Source organism: Rattus rattus, chromosome 17 (assembly GCF_011064425.1).
Source record: "Rattus rattus isolate New Zealand chromosome 17, Rrattus_CSIRO_v1, whole genome shotgun sequence".
NCBI lineage: Eukaryota > Metazoa > Chordata > Mammalia > Rodentia > Muridae > Rattus > Rattus rattus.
The window spans coordinates 33,874,591-33,894,956 of NC_046170.1; the positions used below are offsets into that span (position 1 = coordinate 33,874,591).

At 42.0% G+C, this 20,366-nt stretch overlaps 1 protein-coding gene across 1 annotated transcript in view; it reads left to right on the top strand.

The window, feature by feature from the left end:
* Window positions 1-20,366, top strand: part of Vat1l (vesicle amine transport 1 like) — a 160,158-nt gene that overhangs the window by 18,121 nt on the left and 121,671 nt on the right. Inside the window, exons 2-3 of the mRNA XM_032887555.1 lie at window positions 7,281-7,410; window positions 13,496-13,711. Of these exons, the coding sequence (XP_032743446.1) occupies window positions 7,281-7,410; window positions 13,496-13,711 (346 nt within the window). The remainder of the gene's footprint in view (window positions 1-7,280; window positions 7,411-13,495; window positions 13,712-20,366) is intronic.

Here is a 20,366-nt window from a genome sequence, read left to right on the forward strand (position 1 = left end):
GGGCACTAACTGCTACAAACCACAGGCCAGGCAATCTCAGTCTCTGTACTGAATATTCCCTGCACAGGATCTCAAGGTGTCTTGAATCTATTTCATAGACTCAGAAGAAACCATGAGTTGAGGTTCTTCCAGATACAGTTTATATTTTACATTTCCATCACAACCTTTCTTGTTGGCTTTTTAATAAATATCATTTAGCAGGGATGTGCCAACTGATCTAATATTTCTTTTCATCAGCAATTTGGACCTAGATAGTAATGGCTTGGTGACAACATGTTCAGAGAACAGAAGTTCATGAAGGCAAGCCAACATTTTGGGTCAAAGAATTGGGATCCAAAAAAGAGATAGACAAATTAGACAAATGAAACTAATCTCATAAGGCTACATTTAACAAGGCTAAATATAATCTTCTGGACCAAGGTCAGAAACCTCAACTGTCTTGGGAAATTTTCATATCTATCTAATGACCATCTAGTAATTCTTACCCTATCTCATCCCAACAAGGACTTGAATTATTAGCTTAGAAACATATGCTGGTGATTCTCCAAGCACTGTCCACTGCCTGGCAGCACTGACCTACTGAGTCAGAGGTAGGGGCCAACAATCTACCCTAACAAGCTTTCATGGGAATTCTAATACACAATAAAAATGTCAAACTGGGGCTGGGAAGAGAGCTCAGTTGATAAAGTGTTTGCCAATAAGCATGAGGACCTGAATTCAATCCCTACTCCATATATGAAAAAAAAACAGGCAAATCCTTGATGCTTGCTAATCAGTCAGCCTAGCTGAATAGGGAGTCTCAGTACCAGGGAGAAATTCTGTCTCAAAAAAATAAGTAGACAATCCCTGAAGGATTGTGTACCATGGTTGACTACTCATCTCTGATCATAAGAGCACACACAGACACTCACATACCATACACACATGCACCATGACATATATTTGCACCTTCAAACACAAGTAAGTTCATTCATAAGTAACTGTACAAAATTATAAGATTTAAGTATATTTAAGATTTATAAGTCTCCAGGAAGTTAAAATGAAGTACAGCTTTAGGACAAGCTCCCGAATCAAGGCCAGGGAGATAGGTCAGTGAATAAAACACTTGCACTAGCAGAAGTGCCTGAGTTTTGAGCCCCAGCACCCATATACACCCCAGGCAGGGATGGAAGTCCTTGTGTAATATCAGCACATGAAGGAAACAAAGACAAGAGCTCTCTGAGGCAGGTTGGCTAGCCAGACTAGCAGAGTTGGTGAGCTCCAGGTTCAGGGAGAGACCCTGTCGCAGTAGATAAAGTGGAAAGTGAACTAGGGAAATACACAATACCAGCTTTGGGCCTCCCTTTGGGTGTGTGTGTGTGTCACACACACACACACACACACACACACACACACACACACATACACGCATACTTCCTCCTAAAAAGGGAATAAAAGCCATAGGATATGTAAACCACCAATGGAAGGGAAAAAGAAAAGAACACAAACAACAATAACAACAAAACCCCTATCAGTTTATGCACTATCCCAGGTCACAGTCAACAATAGTCCTTCCGTAACCAGACACTGGTTTCTGAAGGTGATTTCTTTAGTGATGTGCTTCTTAACTGCACCGATGGCAGAACAAGCTTTGTGGCGTCTGAGGAGAGTTCAGGCAGAGTACAGGGTGGAGACTTTGTGATTCGTGTCGGTGTAAATATAGGTACAAGGAGTGTTTTCACCATGGTGGTCTTTGCGGAATGACAAAACGTTTGGACCCCATGCTCAGGGTTGAGTTTACTATTTGGGAAAAGAGTGTGCTGGCAAAAGCCCTAAAATTCCTTCATGTCAACCTTTCTAATTTGGAAAACTAGTACACCACGACTGGGCTGACTGGTCCATTATTTACTTAGTGGATCCCTTTAAGGAATACCAATCTTTGCAACTTGTGTCTGTGTTAAGATTGTGAACATACGAAAAATTAGCATTTAAAAAATAGCACATCACAAAATGACAAGAGATGAGAGTGCAAAACAGTATCCTGTGGTTTGTGAATAACAAGATATTGATTTAGTGGTTAAAACTCCAGCTCAGAAGTCACAGAGAAAGGATGTGTATGCTTACTCAGGTCCTATAATATGGTCCTGGATGGGGTACTGAGTCCCACATGATCTCACTCTTCTTTTGTACAGGGAGAATAAAATGGCTCCTACCTTAGTACTCACAGGTAGTGTCTTCCTGATGGAAACAGTGCTTGTTGATGCCAACCACATGGTGTGGACAGTGTGACATCTCTCAGTAACTCTAGAGACTTCCGAGGTGACACGCCTCACTAAAGAAAAAAAAATTATAGAGGCCAAGGAAGTCTAGCTCCTATGATGAGTCCATATCTTTATCATGGCCAGAGTGTCTCCCTATCTCCCTGGGCATTAATTCTAACATCATTTTAAGTAGAAACCACAGGATAAAGGGCCATGAAGAGAACTGTGAGAGCTGGGGAGGACCCTGTGATGGTTTGCAATGCATAGAGTGAAGTGAAGGGTCTCACTCAAACCTACACACCCTTTCACTACAGCCTCCTCTTAGTCTTCTTGCCTCTGAATCAGAAAACCTTGAGTTTTGTGCCTTCGGTTGATCTTGCATTTCACAGTGTCTTGGGCAATAAAGTAAGAAAGGAGTCTGAAGGCCTTTGTTAAGTCTCAGCTCTGCCACATACTACACGTGGTGCCTTTGACAGCTCAATTCTTTCATGTGATTCTTAGCATGTTTATCTATTTGATGGGGGAACTGATACTTAAATGTTTTGTTTCTCTGGAACTGTTATAGAGTTTATAGAGTCTTGCATGAAAGCTTACTGTGAGCTCTGCTATGCCAGGTAAATGTAAGGCAATATTATTTAAAAGGAATGTCCCCAAATGCCTCCATATTTCCTATTATGACTTTAGCACCCTCCTCTTATGATTACGGTTCTTCAGGATACCTTCTTCACATGACTGTCTTCAGCCCTTCAGGTTACTATGCATCAGTAATAACCTGTTATACCTAATTTCTGACTAGCAATTTAGTGTGGGAGGAAAGACAATGGGTTACGAATATAATGTATCATATATATTTATATAATTATTATATAATTATATTATTATGTTATATATTAATATGTTGTATATTAAATATGTTAAAAGTAAATATATATTAAAATTATGCCAGGCTTTTAGATAAGATTATATCAGAACATTAATAAGTTCTTTCAACCACTATTCTGCAATGACATCACATGCTTGAAAGCTGTACTATACAATGCAAGTGAGAGATGTGAAAAGTCTCTCCCACATGCTTCTGCATCCACAAACTCTACTGGGCCTTCCAGGTCATGATGGACCATATACCCTCAAACTGAGAGTCAAAATAAATTGTTCTTCCATTCCAAAAAAAGTCAGTATGAGAGGCATCTAGAGATTTTCTCCACTACCACCCCAGCCCCCATGTGCACCTGGGTGCTTATGTCTAGTCTTCAACAACTCCCCCCATCAGTGTCCAGGCGAAAATCAGGTTATCTCCCAGAGTACTAGAAACAGTAATTATGAAACCATGTGGCTTGACTGACCCCTGCTTTGTTTTGTTTTCGTAGCCATGGAAAATGAAAGCACCAAGGGCAATGGCTTTTGTTTTCATAGTTCTAAATAGCATTGCTTTGTCTGAAAGAAAAAAGAAGAATGTTTAAATGGATGGTTGATGCTAGTACTTGCCTAATGTATAGTTTTTGGTTTTATGAGACCAACACCACACAGGGGATTCAAATAAACAGATTCCAACAGGAAGATGTGTAAATAACAAGGAACTCAGGAGACAGGAGGCATGGTGGGACATCAAGTTGCTTTCTTCAGAATAGTCTCACTTCCCAACTTTTGGAGAGCAACCATTTGTTGGGTTATAGTATTTGCTCACATTAAAAATGACTCCTGGGGCTAGAGAGATGACTCTGTAGTTGAGAACACTGGTTGCTCTCCTAGAGGACCCAGGTGGGATTCCCAGCACCCACACGATAGCTCACAACCATCTGTAACTACAGTCTGAGGAAATTCCATACAATTTTTGGCCTCCATCCGCATCAGACATGCACACGAACATGGGTCAGTGGCTAAGATAGTACCCTGCTCTTGTGGGGAGCCATTTCATTCCCAGCACCCACATCAGGTGGCTCACAACTGCCTGTAACTCCCAACATCCACACCTCCAGACCATCAGCTGCCTGCTGCCTATGAGCATAATCAAATGCTGACACAAACACATACACATTATTAAGAATACAATGAAATTGTTTCCTTTGAAAAGGAGTAGTTCCTGCTTGGGCTGTGAACGGCCACTCCTCCAATATTGGGTGCCCTTTGGCACACTCAGCAGCTGATGAGGGGGAAGACAAAGAGTAACAGATGTTGCCCTTGAACATGCCACATCACCCAGCATGGTGGGTGGAGGAGTTTCCATAAAGGGGGAGCATATTTGGGAGCCTGGGGAGATGGCTTAGAGGATAAGAACATTTGTTCTACGAGCTCAAGAACCTGAGTTCAAATCCATGTGAAAAGCTAGGTATGACATCATCCAAGCCTGTGACCCTACCTCAGCACTAAGGGAGGAAGGGACACAAGAATGCTGGGGTTTGCTGGCTGCCAGCCTAGATTCAAATTCAGAGAAGAGACTAACTCAAAGATATAAATTAGAGTGGGATAAAGGTGGCTACCCAGTGTTCTCTGGCCTTCATGTAAGCATGTATACACATACATACACTATACATACATACATACACACACACACACACACACATACACACACACACACACATCATATGCACACATAGTACACTGTATTCTGTAAGGACTCAAGTTTATATTATGCTTGAAGTCAAATTCTTCCATGTTTTTTAAAGAAAATACTGACTATATCTGTATGTTTCTGGTTCCTTTGGAAATGGGTACTATGATTCATTACTCATATCAATGTCATTGAGTTTAAAATAAGAAAATGAAAATACTCAGTATGGTCCCAACCACAAATCAGACACTTGATGAACGTGGGCATTTCCCATGGCCTGATGGAATCATTGAATATTTTACTGTAAGGACAGTCTGTCTCGGCCCTTCTGAGAGTTCAGTAGTTTGGATCTCAGCTCACCACACCCACTTCATGCTGAAGGTGACTGAGGACGACACTCCTAAGCCATGTAATGGGTATCTAGTATGAAGCCTTCTCCAGGGGAAGCTGTGCTTTCAGAAAGGCTGAGTGAATATTTTCTGGCATTTCTGTCAGGGTCTTGGAAAACCCATAAGTTACTGCACAAAGGGAAGCAGTGAGTTGAACTGTGCGTGGGGTGAGGTGAAGTGCTTGATTTGAGACAGAAATTCTTTTTACTGTTCTCCAGGGACACTTTGGACAATGGATCTTTTCACAGAAGTGAAGTTGGTACACAGCTGACATTGTCCTGTGTCAGCTCTGAAATGGTTTTTTAGCACATTCCCTCTTATATTTTAAAAAGAGGGGGTGTGGCTTCCTAAAACGTCCACATACTTCTTGCCTTCTTAACCAACGACGTGTGCTCTGAGCCAGTGTTTCTTGAGATCTGGTACCACATTTCAGGGCTTCATACCTAAGTAATTTTTACAACAAGCTTGTGAAATGGGCTGCCTCATCCTGGCCCTGCAGGTGTGGAAACTGAGGACAAAGAAGCCAAGTTATTGATTTATTCAAGGTTGTGTAGTTAGAAGTAGTAAACTTGAGACTTGAACTCATTTCCCTAGACCCTTAAGAGCCAGAACTTATTGCCAGAGAAAATTTTGGTTAAAAAAAAATGGCAGGAATGGTTATTAACCATCATAGGAAATATGAAAGTCCATTTCAAAAATGTTTCCATTATGCAAGAGTTTGGAAAAGAATTAGTCTTCAAGCCAGAAACATAAACTTTTACATATTCGTGACAATTCCTTTGTTCCACATCATTTGAGCACCTGGTCTATGACTGTGGGACCATTGTATGCAGGTACTATAGAAACAAATACATTTTACCAGGCATAGGAATGCCTTCCAAAGGACCCCTTAAAAGATCCATATCATCTGAGGCAAGATGGGGAACTCACCTCACTCATGATCAGGAAAATCTCAAGAAAGCATTGACTTTCAACCCATCCTTCATGCAAGTCATCCTCTCTGACTTCCTCCATTCTGTGTAATGAGACCAATGCATAAGAGCAGGGGACACAGGTAGAATTAGATGTGTCTTTGGCTTGAAAGTGGCCTCACTGTGCTCATTTTGCTTGGCCACAGGCTAACGGACCTTGGGTTGTTGGATGGAACAGTTTGTTTTCTCCGATGGTGGCTAATGAAAATGAGAAACTCATAAGAACCGCATCCCTTGATAAAAGATATCTTTCTCAATGAAATGTGTTCTTCCAGGCGGTTAGCAAATGAAGTTAAATGCTTCTCCAAGAATAGACCTAAAACACAAAGCCACTGGGTACGTTGATGGCATCCATGAAATTGAGCATGTGATTTCCTGTGGCGATGACTTAGACATAATTTTCATACCTGTCTCATTTTAAAAGTAATGCATTAACAGAAAATACCTTGTAACTTCTCTCATGCAGATATGACTTAGATTCTATATTCTCCGATCCCTGGGGCCATCTTTTGATATCCCTTCTTTGAGCTACCTCCTTCCTGTAGGAAACAATGCAGTCTTTCCATGGCTCCCTCCCTCGATTACTGTGGATGCTGTTTATGCACAGTGTGGGCATAAATATGTGTGGTGATTAAGGAGAGATGGTTGGTTGTCTCGAGCCCTTTAAATTAGGTATCCTTTCTCTCTCTGTCTCGTGGATAGACTGGTAGCCATCGCATCTGGCTGCTTTCCTTGTGTCTACTTCTAACCATTCCCTAGTATAAGTTTTAAACCTTTGAGTAAGAGCTGGAATGTCTAATGACCAATCCTAGTCAATATGTTTTCAGACTAAGAGCGAACAGACTCTGAGGGAGGATAAAGGGGAGGAATTAGACTGCGAGCTGCAGCTATCTTACTGCCAGGAAAGCATTACTTATCCGCACAGAGATAATTGAATTTTGTTTTATTGCTGATATCTAGCTAAGTGGCATTACTATTAGGGACACTTTGGCAAGAAGGAAATTTTTTACAAAAGGAAGGAGAGGAAAAGAAAGGAGGGGGAGGAGGGGGAAGGCAGGGGAAGGGAAGAAAACGCAGAGCAGTGTTTTGAGGGGAATCTCACTTTGAATCTCGGTGTGCTTGCTATTCACAGTGGCTTGAACTTCATTGACCTGATGGTGCGACAGGGGAACATCGACAACCCTCCTAAGACACCCTTGGTGCCAGGATTCGAATGTTCCGGCATTGTTGAAGCTCTGGGGGACAGCGTGAAAGGATACGAGGTAAAGTGTCAAGTCTGACTTCAGCAGCCGTAATCATCTAGAGCCCGTGAGGCAGTAAAACTGGGAAAACGTATTCCAGATAATGACAGCCATGTTTTGTTTTGTCATCTTTTTATTATTTCATAATATTCACCATGTTTGTAATGATAGGACTTTCCAAACAACTAAAAAAGAATCTCGTGACTTCATTTTTTGCTTATTTCTTATGTTTTTTTTTTCTTTTCTGTATGTTGTCTTGGTTGCTCTTGGCAACAGCTTGGGGAAGTAGTCTGGACAAGTGCTGCTATATGCTCTATTCATAATTACTATAGCTATTAAGACTATAGTAACTAAGTGTATCCTCTTCTGTCGGCTATGGCTACTATTCCCCACCATCTAACCAACTACAAAACACAGAAGTAAGGGAGTTACTTGGTTTATAATGTGCTTCCTTAAAGTACTCACTTAGCTGATACCTTTTAGGAATGGCTAGAGCAGGACTTTAAATGACAAAAAAAAAAAATCCACCTTAAGTCAAAGGTCAGATAGCATTGGTACTGAATTAATGGTTTTGGAAGAGGGCGACAGGTAAGTGGTTTATTCCATTTTCTGCTTTCATATTTCACATATGAAATTCTCTATGAGAAAACATTTAATTTCATAAAGAGAATGCATGGATGACTTTTCCTAAAAACTAACTATAATTTAATCTATAAAAACTGAAGTGCTGGGGCTGGCCAGATAGCTAGTGGATGAAGGTGCTGGCCACTAAGTCTGATGGTTTGCATTCTATCCCCACAACACACATGGTCAATGGAGAGAACGACAGATTGTCCTCTAAACACACATGAGTGTACACACACACACACACACACACACACACACACACTCATGATATAATAAAAATCTAATGAAACACCTCTGCAACATCAGCTGTATAAAAAATGTGAGTTTAGAATCTGAAAACTCACTACAAATCAAATCCAAGGGCTCTCACTCATAACTGAGATCTCAGCAGGGAGGCTGGGTGACCGACATTTGAGAACTCACCATAACCGGCTTTGCAGAGAAGTCATCTTTTCTCTAATCACAAGGAATCCACCCCCCACCCAACATACACACATGCTCAGTAAAGGCTGTTACTAGTCCCTCAACTGAAGTAGTTCTCTGTGAAGTAAAAAAGGAAGCTCATCCCAGACTCGTCACCCAGGCTATGTGACATTTCCTACAGTCTCATGGCCTTTAACCATATTCCCACCCTTACCAACAATGCTACAAAAATACATACAAAGAATGAGGAAATGAAGGTGAAGCCTGCAAAACCCAATGTCAAAGCTCACTCCAACTTGACTTTCAGCCTGCAGTTCATCCTCTCCCCAGCTGGAACTTCTCTACCTGAAAATATCAAATGTCCCAAATTGATGGTGGTGAGCATCTGGAAGCTTCATCCCATGTAGAGATGTTTCTGTCAAAGATTTCCAAATAAAGTAGGAGAATAGCCCTGAAAAGAACAACAACAAAATGAACTTTTGACTTTTGAATATGTCTTTTCTTTTTCTGTCCCTAGTAGAGAGTTCACTAAGGCACACATCTCTCCCTGGAAATGCTGCATCTACATGGCTCTGTTTGTTCTTCGCTCTCCGACATGGCCCCAGAGGAAAATCTCAGTCTGCTTGCTCTGTTAGCCATGAGCATTGGATAAATATCAGTTACCAGAAACGTTGTCGGCCTTGATTTACAGGGATAACTTAACGTTCTCAATTAGATGCGTTCGTTCTTTAAATATAGCTTATCTTCTAGTCAGCCCTGGCTTGAAAGTAATGTTGAGCCTTCCTGTCAGCCCCTCCCTCTGCCAGTGCCTTTCAGCTGTGCATAGTTTTAAAGGGGCCCTGCATGTTTCCATACAGAGTGTGATCTGGGAGAAAGCCGACACGAATACATTCCCCGTGATTCTGACTTAAGATTCTTAATGTTGGAGATGGAATCCCATGTATGCGGCAACGTGACTCATGGTGTGATCGATAGCAAAGAATTGAAAAGCTGCCACCAGGGGCCATCAGTAAAGGACAAATGTGGGCTCATGGTCTCAGGGCTGATTTTAGTTTTCTTACTAGAATCAACTAATTGGATAAATAGGCATGTATATCTCACATGTATGTGAGCATTTGTGTGTATGCCAATCCTGTCATCTAGTCATGCTTGTGATTTAGAGAAGGAAAGAAATACATGAATGGTACACTGATGTTGAGCGAGAAAGCACTGAGAGTGGTCAAACACTTCCACTGGGAGGCATATAGAGACATTCAGTTCATTGCCCTCCATGTGGATGCTAGAGGCCATTAGCTCCTCTGGGGTACTGAGTGTGTGCCCCCATTGTCACAATTCTATGAAGAAGCAGCCAGTGCTGGGCTCTCATCGTGATCTGGTCCAAATGCTTACATTGAAGACAATGCTTAACAGAGTCACTGCCAGTGGGGTGGCCTTTTTTTTCCTCTCTCTCTCAGTTTCATCACTGGGCATCCATTTCTTCTGCTTCATGCAGCGGAGCAGGTCTGTGCTTACCAGAGTGCCATTGACATGTGCATGGCTGAGTTTCAGAACCAGTTTATTCTCTGTAAAACGTACACGTGTTGCTCTTTACTTGTTTTCCATGCACTGTGCTGTGTGCACTGGGTCTATATTACTTCATGAGTACTGTGTCCATTTCAGAGATGAGGAATGGGCCTTAAATAGTCACATTGAGGATGGCATCATAGATTCTCCTGTTGTGTATGTTTTCATCAAGCACAGTATGCTTTCTTCATAGCACTTTCCGTCAAGTACAGTGAGTTACTTATTTGTGTCTGGAGTTGAAGTACCAGGATGCCAGTCATGATGCTGCTCTTGCTCCTTGACCTTTGATGCTGATTTGATATTTCTTTGGCTTCCTTTAAACGAACATATTCATGGCCATTCACTGGTACATCAGGGCTGTGATGGAACCCATCTTAAAGGAGTCACTGCTACTGTGGGATGAGGTTAGAAAGCAAACACTTAGGTATAGGGAAAATCAAATAGTAGAATCAATTAGAAGAAAAATATGTAGAAAGCTGAACCATTTCTTTAGGAAAGCCATTCATTCTTGGGAAATGACACTGACCGTAACAAATCTGCTCCATTCGAAAGCTGTAATACAAAGAGCTCATGTTTCAAATCCCCAAATGTTTGCATTTATCTAGCACCTGGTGACTCATACAAACTGTTAAGTGTTTCTTCTGCTGTTCCCATTCATCTTTAATAATGATGTGCTGCTTTAAAAAACAAAACCAAAAAGATTGCTCTTTTCCTCTCCCTTTTCACAGTGTTGGCATAGGCCAACTATTGATAGGAGTGCAGCGGCTACCTGTGCCTTCATGGGGTTCGCCAATGTTTTGCATGCATCAAACCACAGGAAACCTTTAGGAAAACGCCTCCATGTGCCCTACATCCAGTACACATTGCTCATCATTGTTCCCATCTAGTGCTGTTCTCCTGATTCACCCGAAGCCTAATTTCTCTTGTTCAGTTCATGCCTATGTGTTCTTTTGGCTCTCTACCAGGCTTTATGTCCATGAGGATCAATAATCCTGGGGTCTGGTTGGACACAAACACAATTAACTAGATGGGTAGGGAGTCTATCTAGGTATGAAAAATAAATAAATGAGAGTTTTCTGAATTCCTAGTCCTATGCTTAGTGCTCGGAGAAGTTTAACCAGCCTGCCTTATCTGATTCTCTTGTCACCAAAATAGAGTGGTTAGATGACATCTGAGTCAGAAGGTACCTTGACACTGGCAGTGCATGACATGTCACTTGGTGGAGGGTGAGGGAGGGTGATAGAACCTAGACTCCATGGCGCTTGGAAGATTTTAATACATTGGTTGCAGAGGTTCAAAAGTGTCTTGGAATTGGGAGGTACACATAAGTATCTTTGGAGATGTTAGGTTTGGTTTTTATGGGAGGGAAATTTTAATATCCATGAGATTCTAATTCCAGAACCCATCCACCCCCCAAAATTATCAAATATATTTATGTTTAAACTTGAAATATAAAATATGTCCATCAAAGTGGAGAACTTCTTCTTCTATCCAGCATTCAGTGAGTCTGGGAGTACTTACAGACCTGAGAAGGAGACAAAAAGAAAGCAAGTTTGAGCTAGAGCCACAGATAAGTTTGATCAAGGACCTCTCACCGTCTAGACCAGAGAGGAGTCAGAGACAGGAGAACCCATTCGTGTCTAAGCCAAATCTCCTGAGAAAAAGGAAAGATGGAAATATTAGACACTCCTCTGTGCCCAGCCATCAGATCACTGTGGTAATTAATTGCTGTCTCAGAGCAAATAGACCTGCTCTATATTGGTCCTGTTGCTGGTAAGCCTACCAGGGTTTGGTGACTCAGATATCTCTCCTGAATTGAGCTATCTCAGCTCCTGCAGGGATTCACTGATTCTGGGACAGAGATGTGAGGAACACTATAAGTGTGGTTCCCACCTCTATAGTTCTTATGACATATCTAATTGAGCTTCTCTTAACCCAGGTCTGATAGGTGCCAGGATACATCAATATGTTGTTATAAGCATGGTGGAATTCACAAAGTGAGGTTATACCTACCTTATTCCCAATACACAGAGCTATCTGGTCTTAGGAAGCAGATTACTGTGGAATCATTTGCACTGCACCAACCCTTTCATACAGGAAAACATGGTCTTTACTCCTTTGGAATAATGTTTGAAACAACCCACATTCTCATGCCATCAGCCTAAGAGCTTATTTTCCACTAAGATATTCCTTCCAAATAGAATTACCTCCTAAGCCCTGCCACTCAGAGTATTTGCCACCTGCAGTTTTTCAGAGAATATGAACAATTGAAGAGTGTGAATTGTAATTCATTCACCATTCTATCGCCTGTTCTTGGAACTCAAGGACTGAGAAGGGGCTTTAATAAACAATCATGGCAGGAGAACATTGTGATGTCGTGAAAAGATTATATGATGGACAGCTCTTTGCCTCAGTGACCTCGGGCCAGAGATAGAACACACCCTCAGTTTCAACATGTACATAGTGAGACGAATACCCCCAGAAAGCTGTCATGGAGACTAAATAACCAATGTAATATGAAAATTAGAGTTTAGTATGTAGTATATAATTACTTCTGTTCAGTAAATGTTTCCTTTTTGTTATAATCAAATGCACGAATAGAACAACTTTTGGATAAGACAGTTTCCAAGCCAGGGTGTAAGTCCGGGGGCACTTGGATGTGAGGGCTAATGAAAGCCTTAAAGTAAGGGTACATGGTGCAGGCAGATGGCGGTTTGGGAAGGAGAGAGGGAGAACTGTATGGTCCTTCTATTTTATCATGTGTACCAATACAGCTCAGCCTCTACTCACACCTAGAAAAATCTTCAGAATTCTAGTGACAGAAGACAAAAGCACAGCTCAGTTAAATAGAATGCTAATCTAGCATGTAGGGGATACTGATTTGAAGTCCCTAGCACTATATAAAAAAAGCAGATCTTCTGTTGAATGCCTAGAATACCACTTCTTGGAAGGTGGAGACAGGAGAATCAGAGTTCAAGGTTATCCTCAGCCACATAGCAAGTTTTAGGCCATCCTGGAGTACATGCCATGGTTTGAGAAGGAGAAATAAGGAAGGAGGTAGAAGAGGAGGAAGAGGAGAAGGATGAGGAAGAGGAGAAAGGGTAGAAGAAGAGGAGAATTATTCCAGGAACAGAATGACTGTCCCCAAATTTGTGGTTGTGAGAGGAAATGGCAGCGGGGCAGATGGGTAGGTAGCTCCTGATCTCCAGATCCAGAGGTCCAGAGCTCTCAATGGCTCAGTAAATAATAATAATATTTATATCAGTTGACTTGAGTTTTTAACTGCAAATATATACAAAAGAGTTTGTTTCATCAAAGAATAAATATAAAAATCGTAAGGATTTCTATGAAGCTCACAGTGTATATGCACTGGGAGAAACGGTCTATGTGTATTATATTGAGAAACACGGTGCGCAATGTGTACCATGGACAGCTCCCGATGCCTCTGGTCCTCCTCAGAACCCCATTTAACCTTGTGTTTCTTTACTCCCAGATTGGAGACCGTGTTATGGCATTTGTCAACTACAATGCCTGGGCTGAGGTGGTCTGCACTCCAGTGGAGTTTGTCTACAAGATCCCAGATGACATGAGTTTCTCTGAGGCCGCTGCCTTCCCCATGAACTTTGTCACCGCCTACACGATGCTCTTTGAGATTGCCAACCTCCGTGAAGGGATGTCTGTGCTCGTGCACTCAGCTGGCGGTGGTGTGGTAAGTTTGCTGCTTATGGTTCAATTTCTTCAAAGTCACGATGGTAGCAATGGAGTTGAAATTGATAATGCAGTTCTTATTCGAGTTGTGGTCATTGGTAGGAATGATCTACAATATGAGTGGCGCTTGGGTGAATCGCAAAAGCCTCTATAGGTTATTGTAGTGGGGTTAGATTAAGGCTCAGAGATGTTCTCTGTGGCTTAGGGTGGTCTCAGAATGTCATGTGAGGGCACAGTGGTCTCAGGTGTGGCTTTTGTAGAGAGACACTGATAATGAAGTGCTGTGTTGAACATTACAAGATACCTACTCACTTCACTTCCTACCAATACCACATAAAATGCCAAGATAGTGGGTAATATCCTTTTCAACTAATTGCAGCATTTGACATGATTCCTGTAGTAACATTCTAATGCACTTGGGCTCTGGTATATGTTGCTAAATGCAAAAAATGAGGACATAGGTTAACCTGTCACACTGAGAATTGCACATGACCCTTAGGTCACCCAGGAGAGTGTCATACATGGGAGTATTCTATGTGCAATCCCTCAGAAGTATCTTTGCTAAGTGGGTCAATGAAGGAAATCAATTTCTGCCTCTATAGTTCAGGAACGGTAGGTTTTTCTTCTATGATTTCAATTTGCTGGTGTTCATGTCCAATGCATACTGTATGTCTCCGTGTGGACAAGTACTAGACTTGGCGTGCTCTACTGAGGATTGACTGGAACATTCATCTTTGTGAGAGTAGGCGGTATTACTAACTCAACAAGTAGTCATTAGGCACACGCCATGCTCTAGAATCTATAGATGCATAAATTCAGAAGAGAAGGTATAATCTAAAAGTATTGAGAGGTTTCTAAAGTTGTGATTCCATTTGATGGCCTCTGATATGAAACCTTATGATTGAATCTATCCCAGATATTGTAATTGTAAACTTGTTAATACTGATTTAAAATAAAAACCTTGGCTTTTGACGCTTACCAGAATTTTCAGAAGTGTAAAGCAAACACGCTCTCTCTCTCTCTCTCTCTCTCTCTCTCTCTCTCTCTCTCTCTCTCTCTCTCTCTCTCTCTCTCTTTCTGTGTGTGTGTGTGTGTGTGTGTGTGTGTGTGTGTGTGCGCGCGTGTGGGGGGGAGGGAGACAGGTTGACAGTGGATCATCAAGTGTCTTCTTCAGTTATTCCTCACCTTATTTTTTGAAACAAAGTCTGTCACGGAACCTGATGCTCCCTTATTTACCAAGGCTGCCTGGACAGCAAGCCCTGGGATCCTCCTGTCTACCTCCCCTGCACCTCAATTATACGAACCACCACAGATGCTGAAGATGGAACCCAGACCTTCATGCTTGTGTGACAAGCGCCTTACCAGAGTAGTTTTTCCATCCCATTAATATCATTTCTACATTTCCTCACATGCAGAATGCATTTTCTATAGCTTCACTACCAAAAGCAAGGGTGTGAAATTTCCGAACATCTTAGGAAGAGATCTTTAATCTCACTCACAAATTGACTGATTTCTTCTGGCCACTAGTGAAAATGGAATAAAACTGAGTGCCCCCTAGAAAGGAGATGGATTTCCATTCCAGCAATCTGCTGAGAATTTCTAAACAAGGCTGTTTAGAAAGTTGGCATTTACGGTCTCAGTGTGTTCTGCGTACAGAGTGTGAGGATATTTTTATGTTGCCAGCGGAAGCACCCATCTGTATGGTGATGCTGGCTTCAGTTCTGGCAAGGGCTGTATGATGGTTCATTACACTCACTTGACAATTTCTTGTTGGCTCTGGGATCAACTAAAATACCAGTTCCTGGCTATTACCGAGACTTTCTTATTCAGACTATTTTAATCAGGAAGGCCACCCTAAATATGGGCAGCATCTTCCAAGAGCAACCAAGATTTAAAAAAAAAAAAAAGACGTAGAAGATGCATCTTGCATTTGCCTTCTTGCCTGCACTCTTGCTGAGAGTCCACCTTTCTTACTGCTGCAACATTCTTTCCTATGATAGTAGAACCAATTTCTTAGGCTTTCAATGTCAACTGAAGAGCAGTAGGTCCCCAGAAATCCTCAAGGCCTTCGAACTGGGACTGCTGAGATGCCTAGTCTTATGGACTGAGCTATCAAGCAAGCAGCATTCCCCTGTGGTCTCTGCTTCAGTTCCTCTCTCCAGGTTCCTGCCTTGAGTTCCTGCCTTGAGTTCCTGCCTTGAGTTCCTGCCACAACTTCCCTCAATGGCGAATGGTTACCTGGAAGTGTAATCCACATGGACCTCTTCTTACCATGCTGCCTTTGGTTAGAATGTTTTATCATGGCAACAGAAAGCAAACCTGAACATCCCATTTGCATAGAGCAGCACTGGTTCTCTTCTCCTCTTTCTTTTCGCACTGAGAACAAATGGACGCACATCAAGAGTACATTTCCCCTATGTGAAAAGAAGCTCTTGGAAACTCACCGTGATTTTTACACGGCCTCATTCTGAGATTGCTGATATTACCAACAATAACTAAGACGAGAAAGAGGTGAAGAGATTATAGTAAAGGGACATTAGGAGGAGGAAAATAAGTTAATGGGCACAATATGTATAATTTGTGTTAATGCTTTGTTTGAGATGGACAACAGTTTTCTCTGTTGGTCTCCTAATAGCTGCTAAAAGTAAGGGAAATGATCATTGATGAAAGAAATCTATGCTCGTTTGATGGAACCCAACCCATTAGCCAGAAAAATACTGGTTTGAAGACTATGTGGCTGTCCTTCTGTGGTTCCTCATGAAGAACGTATGTGGGGAAGCCATGAGACTCTTCTGTAGAGCTGCTTCAGCACGTGCTGTATTCCCATGAACTCCCCTAATGCTGTGCTACCAAGACTGTCTGATGGCATTGAAGTAAAATAAAATTCAGTGAGAGTCAACAAGTGAGAACCAAGAAGATGCAGTCTGGCTTCATCTTTAAAGGTGGAGTTGGGTCTCCTGTCTCTCCTGAGGGAGGCCTCTTGAAGGACATTTTTCCCAAACCAAATTGATAGACGTAGTGACACAATTCAAGGTCACTGTTAAAGGAAAGAGTGTGGACTGAGGACATATTTACAGAAGGTGACACTGTCTTGAAGAAATGAAGACTGGCCTGGGGAAGGCCTAGATTACCTCCATCCCACATTCAGAAAGATGAGTGAGTCCTCCAACTCAGAACCAGATTTCTCCTTAGACAGTGTCTGGCGGCTCTACAGATGCTCTGGAAGCCTCCTCAAGTTCATGTGCACTATCTGTGACACCCTTGGAGAAGAACTGGAAGTATTCCCCAATACTGTCCCAGCCACATGGTGTACAGTTGCTGTGATAGGCGGGATAATACCTGAAGATACCCAAGTCTCTGGCCCCTTTGAATGTGTTTCTCTTACATACTAAAGGGAATTTTAATGATCTGATTAGGGTAAGAGCTTGAAATGGAGAAGTTATCTGATTGGGGCTGATCCCTATTTAATCTCAAGAGCTTTTGAAGCTAGAAGAGAGAAGCTGAAGAGTCAGGGACAGTGGGACTATAAGCCAAAGAAACTGGATGGCCTCTAGATGCTGAGCGAGACACAGAATCTTGAGCCCATGGAATGAAACGAACATTATGGTTTCAGCTGAGTGAAATCCACTTCAGACGTGAGATTTCCAGAGGCATACTATAAGAAAGACATGTTTTGGGAGCTCCTAACTATGTAGTAATGTGTCACAGAAGCCATTTCTCCTGGACTGCCCCTCACAGTGGAAATACCACTGTGACTTAAGAAAAGAACGTAAAACAACCGAAGAGATACAATTTGTACCCTATCAGGATGATCCTAAACCTATTCTTTCTCCACTCAGCAACCCAGACTGAGGAAACTCAGGACTGGGGAAAATGGCTGTCAGTAAAGTGCTCACCATGTGAGCATGTAGTCCTGAGTTTGATCTCTGAGAACCTATACAAAAAATCTGAAGTCAAGGAGGTAGAGACAGGGACATTTGGGGGCAGCCAGTCCACACTACCTGGCAAATTCCAAGCCAGTGAGAATTCCTGAAGAATGACCTCTGGCCTCCACATGGATGCACACATATGTACACACACACACACACACACACACACACACAATCACACACACACATACATACACACATATATATACACACACAATTATTTAGTCAACTTTCAGGAATAAATATAGACATTTAAAAAGCTGTGAGACCGTGGCTTAGATATATATATTCTAGCTTGCTATTGATGTGATTGGAAAGATTAAACCTCATCAGGATAAAACTGCCTAAATTGAGTTTCTATAAAATATAGTCTTACTAGTGCCAAGATTTCTGTCAGCTTTGCAGTAAAGGTTGGGGTGGAAATTTTGCAGATAGCTCATAAAGAACACCAACTTAGGCTGTGATTTTACAGAACTATAATTGGGCATTGGGAAATAATTCAGACCAGAGCAGGATGTGTGGTCACTGGAGTGGCCCAAATGTAGCCACTGCTCCATCAAAGCCTTAGACACATCAATTTCCTCTGACTATAGAATGACCAGATGGCTGCAGATGGTAATGCCCCTAATCAAATCTTGAGAAACTGGTAGAAAATTGGTTCATGAGCCCATAAATGAAAGTAACAAAATAAGCAATGGTGCGGGACTCCTGTCAGGAAATACATGGGCAGGTTCCAACCCCATTCCTAATGCTTTGCTGATGAAGTTCTGAGTTTGGGCATTGTGACTCGCGGTGTGCTTCAGTTCTGGATGTGGCATAGTCAAGCCAGATCTTCTGGGAAGCCATTTGCATCGACTTGTGAGGTTGGATGTTCTCTACTTTGAATTTTCCCCATCATATCTAAGCAGTGATACCAGTGAGTGTCGTCTCCATTTGACAGATATAGGAGCTGATGGGTAGAGCGTGATATGAGTATCCATGTCCGAGTCATAATGCGCGCCCATCCTCTTGACCCCTGTGCTTCACGCTCTTGATGCTAAGCCAACTTGCCACTAGCATCAGAGAGACAAGGAGATGAGAAGGGCTGGCCTCTGATCTTTACAGAGCTCCTCAGTAAAGGACTCCAGGAAAAGATGGTGCCAAATTAACATCTCCCTCCCCTATTTCCTTCCAGCCATGCTGACCTGCTCACTTTCCTCAGAGCAGGCCAAGCACTCTGAACACCTGTGCTTCCTCAATCCTATTTCTTCTTTCCAGAATCATCTTCTTACATGACTCGTATGTCACCTCCTCTGAGAAGCCATGCAGCAGTCCGTGTCTAGGCAGCTCCTTTTGTGACTGCTAGGAAGAATCTTTATAGCCATAAGGATTTCCTTTCAGACGTTTCTCCTGAGCAGTGTTTCATAGTCTAAGCTGTTATCTAATAGAAAGCATGGATGGTTGTGTGGTCAAAAGCCATAAATTCAACAAACAGATCTGTCTGGATGGTTGTGAGCAATTTAAAAATCTATAAAGTGGAAATGCCATTGTCTGTCTTATGACATCACATGAAAAGGAGAAAATGGGTTAAAATTATGCTTGACATAAAGCCCGTTAATTCCCCAGAGAAAGGGAGAGGAATGAAGCGGTAGGGACAGAGAAAGAGAGAAAAAGAGAAGGGATGGTGAAGGCATAGAGATTTGGAAGGAGTGAAGGAGAGAACAGATACAGAGAAGCTCACCCTTATAGTTATAGTACTAGGAATAAGAATGGCTGAATAACTTATCACTTCTGGCAAATATTTGATGCAAACCAAGGTTTACTCTCATTCTTATATCATACTTTTAAAAATAAGCGACAGACACGTCGCTTCTACTCAAATTTATAGTTTGATCACAAAGCATCATACAAGCTCAGATCAAAGAGAATATCCCTTCAAAATATCTAACCAGTATACTCCCCAAACCTGACAAGAAAAGGAAAATTAAAAAGGCAAAGAGCACCTCAGAAGCAGTCGCATATGAGAAGGGACAAAGAGGACAGGATTCACGTGTTGGCACTAGACATGTCTCCGAAAGAGAGAGTCACAACTGAGGAGTTGTCTGTATCAGAGTGGCCCATGAACAAGTGTGGGGGGGATTTTCTTATTGAGTGATGTGGGAGGGGCCAGCCCACTGGGCATAGTGTCATTCCTGGGGAAGAGGGCCTGGATGACATAGGAGATCGGACTGAGGGAGCCGGTAAGTAACATGGCCTTTGAGTGTTTTACCAAAGCAACAGGAAATCAAACTAGAAAAACATGGAAGTACAATATGGCACCCTAGATCAGGTCCTAGGATGGAGAGTACAGCCGAAAGGGAAAACTGGTGAAATTCAAAGAACCTCTCCAGTTTAGCTAATATGATATTGATTGCCTACTTCAGATGAATGTACCCTGCAGTGGAAGGCATCACCATTAAGGACAGCAAGGCAATGGTTATATGAAAAGTCTCTATACTCTCTTTTCTACCTCTTTAAAATACCAAAACTATTCTATTGTAAAGAGGAGGGGGAAAGGTGGACAATTTCAGCTAGGGGATTCTTGGCTAAGGTAAATGGATTTTCAAAGTCTTTGTATTTTCTTCAGTCCTGTCACAGCAGTCTCTCATTTTCCCAAGCAAAGGAATGCTTTAGAGAAAACAACTAGATGTCCACCAATCCTGGCTTTTGTTGCAAATTAGAAGGACTGGATGAAGCATCTGCAACTCT